The following is an 8,997-nucleotide window of genomic DNA, read 5'->3' on the forward strand; positions in this document are numbered from 1 at the left end:
ATGGCTCTTAAATCTGATTGAAACCAACAAACTCAGGGTGATAATTTGTGTGTCCTTGGAGTTGCAGATATTTGAAAGGCTGTGGCGGAAGAGAGATGTTTTTGGTGAGGGGTAAATGGGGTGAGGTATTCAGGTCAGCAGAAACACAGAAGAAAGAGGGGAAACTCTTTACAGAAACAACTGTGATATGTAATTTACTTTATTAGTGCACATATTACAAGAAGTTTTATTGCAGAAATTTCAGTATCATTGTTATGATTATTATCATTAGTATTTTTATTAGTATTTTTTTATAATTAATGTTACATGATGGAGAGTTGTTTGGAGAATATCCACTGGGCCGTAGCAACCATGTTTGGCACTGGCTGACTAATGCAATATTTTTTTTCTTTGGTGGGTGGGATCACACTGTTATAATCTGAATTCATTACCTCTGTATTTTTGCAATCCCGGCCCATTATTTATTATTTTCTAATAAAACTAAAAGCAGTGGAGTAACAATGCTTCAAATGACTTAATCATAGTTTGTCAAATGAGTGACCTTTATGTGGAACTCTATTGCTTTGGTGCTTCTGGAGAAAACTGAGTGGGAGAAAGTGTCACGAGACAAAGGCGGATATGTTCCTGACAGTGATCTGTATAATCCTGTTCTTTGTCATTGAGATTTTAGTTCACACTATGGTGTGTCACAGACATACTGATAGTCTGATCTAATTTAAGTATTCATCATATGCTCATTAAAAGAAGGAAACCAATATGAGTAAACTCAGTGAGGTCACTGCTGACAGAATCCTCCTCATTATACTGAAAAAGTTAATGAAGTAATGGCTTCAGCTGTTAAGCACCTGACAATATGACTTGGCAGCTGCAGGAATCTCAAATTTTCTGAAGTTTACTCATTGGCAGTCCAGGCAGCATCACTGATCATTTTTTTCAAGATTGGGATTTCTTTGGGAGGTTTGCTTTTTTGTTGGTTCTCTGAATAATCTCATGAATAATCGGTTCTTTTGTTTTGGTGTGAGTGCCCCAGCACATCTCTCTCCCTCCCTCTCTCTCTCCCTCTCCCTTGCTCTCTTTCTCTCTCTCTCGCTCTCTCTCTCCTCATTGTGATTCGCTTCTCCTTTATCTGCTGTGGGACTCCCCCTCCTCCTTTCCCCTGCGCCTCAAAAGCGCGATCCGTGGTGCGAAAGCCTCCTTTTCTCCGTTTTCCTGCAGGATGGCATTCTTCAAATATCTTCGCTCCGTTAAGAATGAGCTTGTCCTCTTCTCAACTCCATTTCTTCTTCTTCCACTGCCTTTAGTGATCGGGACACCGGTATGTAAATGATTTGGATTAAACAATACATTAATTTAGATTCAACTTCGCCACACTGATAAAAGTGAAGAAATTTGGCGGCTCTTCGTTTTGGCATAATTTTTTTTTTTTTTTTAATAATTATTTGGCAACATACACGCGACTCAGAATTTCTTAAATTATAATCTTAAAATCCAATCAAGGGAACATTTCACTTTGTGTGCATGCAGTTTTGTCACACGAAGCAATTAAATTCATGCGCAAATTCGGTGCGGCATAGACTTTTTTTTTTTTCCTAAAAATGCTCTTTAAATGAATGAGTCTGCTCTGGTTCACTCTGACACCTGTTGATGCGGCTCACAAGTGCACAGCGCACTCGGGGCAAAATGTATGAGAACTGTCCAGTGTTGACTGAGGCTGGTTCACTCTGAAGTTCTGTTGTTTTAACTTCTTGTTGTTAACATGAAGGGTCATGTCCAGCGTGGGAAAACAGAGTCAAAGGGCTCTGTCCACGTTGCTACCGCTACATGTGACACACACACATGCACGCAAGCTGCAAGCATGTTATGATAGGCACAGACAAGGACACAGAGTAGAGGCATGCCTGAGTCTAATATGAACAGAGGGGCTCTTTGGAGAGATGAAGACTCAGACTGATAATAGACAAAGGTTATGATTCTTTTTGCGTTTTTGCAAAAACTGAAGATAAAGGATTTCTGATGAGTGTCATGTACAAGCAATCAAGGCACCCCGTTAGCTGGAAAAATTTAATCAAACGGGCTGCAGGGAAATAAAACATGGCAAATGACTATGCAATAAAATAATAATCATAATACAAACAGTGTTTATTGAGCTCAGAATTATGGTCAAGGCAAATGTACAAGCAGGTGACCAGAAACAACTGGACCAAAAATACTCTTATCTTTACTCTTTGAACCATCATAACATCCCATTAATAAAATATGTAATACTTAATGATCAGAGAAACTTTTTTGAACCTTACATGGCACCTTTTCAGAAGGGATCTTAACTAAATAATTTGAAAAAAAAAAAGTGTTTGTGTCTGTGCATTTGATAGTATGTTTTTACATGTTTTACATTTCATGCAGGAGGCAGAATGTGCCTACGTGATAATCTTGATGGCTGTGTACTGGTGCACAGAGGTCCTGCCACTGGCTGTAACAGCTCTCCTCCCAGCTCTCCTTTTCCCCTTGTTTGGCATAATGCAGTCCAAAGACGTAAGTGAGATAACCGCAGCAATGTGCAGAATTTCTAATATCTGTTCACTCACATCTTGCTCTGTGTAACCCTGCTGTTTCAGGTGTGCATGCAGTACCTGAAGGACACAAACATGCTGTTTGTAGGGGGGCTGATGGTTGCGGTTGCTGTGGAGCACTGGAATCTGCACAAGCGCATCGCCTTGAGGGTGCTGCTTTTTGTTGGTGTGCGTCCAGCGCTGTGAGTGGCTCAGCTTCACGCCTTTACAGCAGATTCTTTGTTTGGCTCATCATCTTTAAGATCTACATTTTCAAAGAGTTTCTAATCAGCTGTGGCATCATAAACACCTGATACAGATAAGGAAATCATGTACAAGTTTTTCATTGCCATCATAAATGTTTTTGTCTTTCTTTGTTGTTGGTTGTTGTGAAACACTCAAAGTCCCCTCTTTCAATTCAAGGCCACTAACATGTTAACATTTTTTTTTTTTTTAATCTTACTGGCAGTTTGATGTTGGGTTTCATGGGTGTGACAGCCTTCTTGTCCATGTGGATCAGTAACACGGCTACCACAGCCATGATGGTGCCTATTGTCCAAGCAGTGCTGGAACAGCTGAACAACAGTGAGGCAGAAATACCTCAGATCCTCAGCTCAGAGGAGGATGTCCAGACATCAGAGACTGACAGCAAACAGGCTCCACAGACAGAGAAACAGAGTGAGGGACAAGGTGAGTCATGGCCGAGTACAATGTCTTAAACATTTGGACAGAAAAAAAAAAACCTTAAAGAACTCAGCATCATTGAGTTCCTATACTTATAAAACTGTACTGCCAGTGGCTTTTTTCATTCCTTGCTCTTCCTTTGAAGGCCCAGTGGTGGTGACTTTCTTAGATGCCGCAGTGGAGACTGCCAGGCATAAGGAGGCAGCAGAAAGGCGGAGAATGTGTAAAGGGATGACATTATGTGTTTGTTATGCTGCCAGCATCGGAGGCACCGCCACACTTACAGGAACTGGTCCCAATCTGGTGCTCATGGGCCAGATGAACCAGTGAGTGTTTTCTCATCATTTCTAAGTAGAACTCCAATATTTACAACCTTGTTAATTAATATATTTGTTTTGTGTTTTGTGTCTTGTTTTCCCCAGACTATTTCCTCAAAATGGAGATGTGATTAACTTTGCTTCCTGGTTTGGCTTTGCCTTTCCTAACATGATCCTGATGCTCACACTGGCCTGGCTTTGGCTGCAGTTTGTCTTCATGGGATTCAAGTGAGTTTGATGATGGTTAAAGCCTAATTATAGTGACAGAAACTTGAATCAACATCAAGAAACTTTTGCCGCATAGGGAGTGTGACACGAAGATTTTTTTTCCCGTGTGATCCCGCTAGCTTTAAGAAGACGTGGGGCTGTGGGTCTGTGAAGACAGAGAAGGAGATTGCTGCCTATAATGTGATTCGTGAGCAGCATCGTCTGCTGGGGCCCATGTCCTTTGGAGAGATCAGTGTTCTGGGTGTTTTCACTCTGCTGGTGGTGATGTGGTTCACAAGGGATCCAGGCTTTGTCGATGGCTGGGCGACAGATATCTTCAACTCCAAAGCAGAGTTTGTATATAAAATTTTTGTATTTCTAATTCTACACTTAGTTTTTACTTATACACTGATCTATGTGGATAAAACCTTCATATAAGTGGATTTGTTTATTCTCTCGTCACTCCACCTCTCAGGTATGTGACAGATGCCACTGTGGCAGTCTTCATTGCTGTCCTTCTCTTTATCCTGCCCTCTAAGCCACCACGTTTCTGTTCATGGAGGACTCAAAGTTTTGACACAGGTGAGCCAATATGCTGGAAGACTATACTGTAGATGATGGGCCATATTTCTATCCAAGTTTCGAGATGCGGAGACTGTGCAGTGATTCCAGGCTGACACTGATTTTATTGGATCTGTAGTAACCCATCAAACTGCTGGCCCAACTCCACCTCTGCTCACCTGGAAAGTTGCCCAAAAGAAGTTACCATGGGGCATCGTGCTTCTTCTTGGAGGGGGTTTTGCTCTGGCCAAGGGCAGTGAAGTAAGTGGCGATGACAGTCATCATGTTAATGGGAAAGTGGGTCAGGCGCTTACATACAATATGGTAAGCATAGTAATGTATCTGGAAGGGAAAATGTGTTGATGACTTCATAGTTGACTGTGTTTAAAGTTACCGTCGTTAGAACCTTTTTTTTAGTGGTGGAGTCCATCACTCCGGCACTAGATTCAGATTGCCTTCCTATGCACTAGGGATTCATAGGAAATGTGTAATCTGTAATACAGTGTTACTGCTTTTAATGTCATCTCATTGAAATCAGACTTACTAGTAGGGTTTAGTTTCCTTACACCGGATCAGACCTGTACTATTTACTGCTAATACAAATGCAACATTTCCTGCTGCCACTTCAGATGTTCCTCTTAATGTGTTGCTTTTGTTTTATTAAATATTATAAAAAATTGCATAGGATACTGTATCTTGTACACAAACCTGGTTTAGAATGTACTCAAAGTAAATGAGCAAATGTTAACTTGGCTGTATAGCTGTAGACACACACAGTGCACTTTTAAAGGAGAGACTTTAACCCTGAACATGTTTACGTCATGTCTATCTCTTTAGGAATCGGGACTCTCAAAGTGGATGGGCGATCAAATGACTCCACTGCAAAATATCCCTCCTTGGGCAATTGCTATCATTTTGTGCCTACTGATTGCTACCTTCACCGAGTGCACTAGTAATGTGGCCACTGCGACGCTCTTTCTACCTGTCTTGGCCTCAATGGTAAGTTCTCTTAGAGAGTGAAGGAGGCAGAATCTCAGACTACAGGAAACAGACAATGCTGTTAAGCAGCAGTGGTCCAGTGAGATAGTGCTCCTTAGTGTAATGTCTTTTGAACCAACTATCCAATTGGTGTCCAGGACTGAAACCACTCCCAGTGGGAAAAAGCCCTTTTTCCCTTTTTTGGACACCCATCTAATTGGTCATTCAGGCTGAATATGTTTGGTCCCCTTCCCTGGGCCCCTCCTCCCATTAATAACCTGCCAAACACACCAATTCTGCCCAGTGAGTTGTGATAGTGCCCACCCCACTACTGCTGAAGAATGGCATTACTGTGCCCACTAATTGAGCACTCAAGAGAACAGCAAAGCTGGGTTGCACAAGATATTGCCAAGCAGGGGTATTCACATAGATATTTATAGAGGGTAAAGTCAAGTGGGTGCACAAGGGTGTCTAACCCTCGTGAAAGTAGAGGTGGAAAGTATACAGAGAACAGCATCAGCTCAGTTATATGCAGCTGAAAGGGGGGGAGATGACACTTTGTGGCGATCATGGCTTGTGGCATGTCACTTTTTGTGTCAACCTGTCAAGTGAATCTTTTACATTTGATTTAAACAAGAAACATCTGACAAGACAAAACACTGTCATCGTGGTGACCTGATATACAGCCTACAGTTTAAAGAAGACTAAGTATAAAGTTTAAGTCTTTTCAACCTTTGTTTATTTTGAGAACCAGAAATTACTGTGCACTTGTAAGCTACTGTGCTGTGGGATATGTAATTCAGGCGCAAATTCCACAGAGTAATGTTTTCTGAATCTTAGTAGTCTGCCATTATCGCTACATATGTAGTGCTTTTCTATTTTAGATATCATGACTCAGCCCCAAGCTTGCAGGAATTACATCTTAATTACACCCACCTAATGAGAGTTTTCACTCCACTTAGAATTGCACACATTTCACCCTGAGTTATGAGTCAGTGATTACGGTTTAAGAAAAATAGTCAGCTGGAGGAGTGAAGGATTTTGTGATCAAGGCTGTGTTCATCCCTGTCTCAGCCTGTTGAAGCTTTCTGTGTGATTATTGCAGTCTCAGTCCATTGGAATCAATCCATTGTACGTCATGGTGCCTTGTACTCTGAGTGCCTCATTTGCCTTCATGCTGCCTGTTGCTACGCCTCCAAACGCCATAGTCTTCTCTTATGGATACCTCAAGGTTGCCGACATGGTGAGTTTGGCAGTGATTTGCTGTGCTTATTCACTAAATTACATGTTGAAGATGCTGTCACTTTAAGGCCACTGTTACACTGTTAAAATTTCTTAACCCACGCGCACAGTCACTTGTGGGTGTGACCTGAAACTATTAAAGGGATAATTTGACATTTTGGGAAATACACATATCCAATTAGACAATCGAAACCACTCTTAAGGTGTGTTCGGATATGACTATATCCTTTTTTTTTATAAAAGCAAATTCATAAGCATCAGGATAAGCATATGTTTTGCTCAGTCTGAAACAATTTCAGCTGGTGTGGCCACACCTTAACAGTGCAACTTTATCTTTGGACAGAGCCAGGCTAGTTTTTTCCTCATGTTTCCAGTTTTTATGCTAAGCTAACTGGCTAACTGCCTGCTGGTTGTAGTCTTATATTTACCAAATGGATATATATATATGTATTTTACAAACAGTGTAGCGTGCATGCATCCAAAAATCTTTTAAGTACTGGATCAATAAACAAACTGAAGGCAAAAGCTTGGAGAAAGATCTGCATGCTGGTCTGATAGCAAATCTAATTTAAAAGAGGAAGAACAACAGAGATCCTCATCAGGTATTGAAAATGACTTCAGGGGTATCAATCTTCTCATCTAACTCAAGAAAACTAATAAGTGTAATTCTCAAAATCTTGAACTACTGCTTTAAGATCACTGTGTACTGTTCTTCTCCACCAGGCCAGAACAGGAATAGTCATGAACATCATCGGCATCCTATGCATTACACTGGCCATTAACAGCTGGGGAAAGGCCATGTTTCACCTGGACTCCTTCCCCGTCTGGGCGAATGTCACTGGGGTGTGAGCCTGGTTCTGCCACAGGAGATGATCCATGCACACCCTGCCCTCCCTGTCCACAAGTGCCACACAAAGATCTCTGGTCAGAGCAACAGCATAGGACCACACAGTGGACCTCATACGTCCAATTGCTGTTAGGATACAAGCCCCACAAGGCTCGTGTGCTTTGACACCTGAGAATTGCTTGCGAAAGAAAGTGGTGATGAATATGATTGGGAATGAAAGAGAGAAAGAGTGGTTGAGGAATTGAATTAAAATCTTTTTTTCTTTTTTTTTCTGCTTACGTTGTATCATAATGAAATTACACGTTAAAGAAAGAACCCTCACGCTCGTAAAACAGAATGACAGGATTCATGTACTCTCAGTATTTATACTCTTTTTATACTCTCTTAAATGAAGAGACCCATGAGGTCTAAGATATGTGACAGTCACATGTAGCCAATAATAATAATAATAGCAACAAGCCATACTGTATAATTTAAGAACATAACCAAGTCCAGCACTCAAGTACAATTTTGAGGTACTTGTACTTGTACACTGAAGAATTTACATTTTATGCCACTTCTGCTTTTACTTAACTTCATATCTTGTGGAAATTTTTGTCCTTTTTGAATTTATCTGACAGTTGTAGTTACTAGTCACTTTTCAAATTAACATTTTATATTGAAAACATGTTTTTGGAAAATATGATAAATTGTTACAGATTAAACTACCCAACTGCATACAGTAAAACTACTGTATACTAAAACGCCCCACCTCATCCATTAAAATTCTACTTGTTAATATGTTAATAATAATCCAATAACATTACATGTAATAATACGACAAGAGTAGTCCTGCTGCCTTTCACTTAAGTAAAATATTGAATGCAAGACTTTTACTTGCAATGGATTGTTATAATATTATAGTTTTACTACTTTCATTTAAGTCAAATACTTCTTCCACTACCACTTCTAAATACTGAGTTTTGCATTCACATCTCCCAAAACAGATTCAAAGTATCAAAGATTGTGAGTCATTATAGCTATTTTGGTTTTTATAGATGATGGGCTAATATTCACATTATGGCAGAGACCTGACCTGACTGAGACCTGTGTCGACTATATATATATTTATATGATTCTTCCAGCATCAGTTGAACTTTGAGATGAATCATCACTGCAAGTGTAAGAAATCTGTATCTGCCTTGTACAAACATACTGACTTACTGTACTGTAAACATATTTTCAATATTTCAGTCAATACAGTATGTGCTGACACTGTGAAATGTCTCACTGCAATAATGAATTCTGTCTGAATTGCAATAAAGTGGTATTTAATATTATGGTGAGTTTGAATGTTTCTTTTTTGTCACATTTCATATAGTGTTTTAATAACGGAAAGAACACAACATCACTGTCTAATTCATTCATTTTCCATTTACAGTGTTATTTAACCAACAATGAATGATATAGGCCATTGTTCAAATTGTGCACACAATATCATTAAACATTGCAAAAAACACTAGTTTTAAAATGTATTCTGATCATTTTAAAACAAGATCTTACGGCATAATATGAGCTTTCAAACAATTCAAAGGCTTTAATAAAGTAGGTGGAAAGAAAACTCAGTTTTGGC

The 8,997-nt window shown here is 39.9% G+C and overlaps 1 protein-coding gene across 1 annotated transcript; it reads left to right on the plus strand.

The window, feature by feature from the left end:
- The first annotated feature begins 1,184 nt into the window (after positions 1 to 1,184).
- slc13a5b (solute carrier family 13 member 5b) lies at positions 1,185 to 8,688 on the plus strand. The gene is made up of 12 exons (XM_041047200.1): positions 1,185 to 1,315; positions 2,404 to 2,532; positions 2,616 to 2,752; positions 3,019 to 3,239; positions 3,379 to 3,559; positions 3,656 to 3,778; positions 3,898 to 4,110; positions 4,233 to 4,339; positions 4,458 to 4,579; positions 5,156 to 5,317; positions 6,402 to 6,539; positions 7,262 to 8,688. The coding sequence occupies exons 1-12, from the start codon at positions 1,217 to 1,219 to the stop codon at positions 7,385 to 7,387; spliced, it is 1,758 nt and encodes a 585-aa protein (XP_040903134.1). The 5' UTR covers positions 1,185 to 1,216; the 3' UTR covers positions 7,388 to 8,688.
- Positions 8,689 to 8,997: the final 309 nt, after the last annotated feature.

Source organism: Toxotes jaculatrix, chromosome 9 (genome assembly GCF_017976425.1).
Source record: "Toxotes jaculatrix isolate fToxJac2 chromosome 9, fToxJac2.pri, whole genome shotgun sequence".
In the NCBI taxonomy this organism is placed as follows: Eukaryota; Metazoa; Chordata; class Actinopteri; family Toxotidae; genus Toxotes; species Toxotes jaculatrix.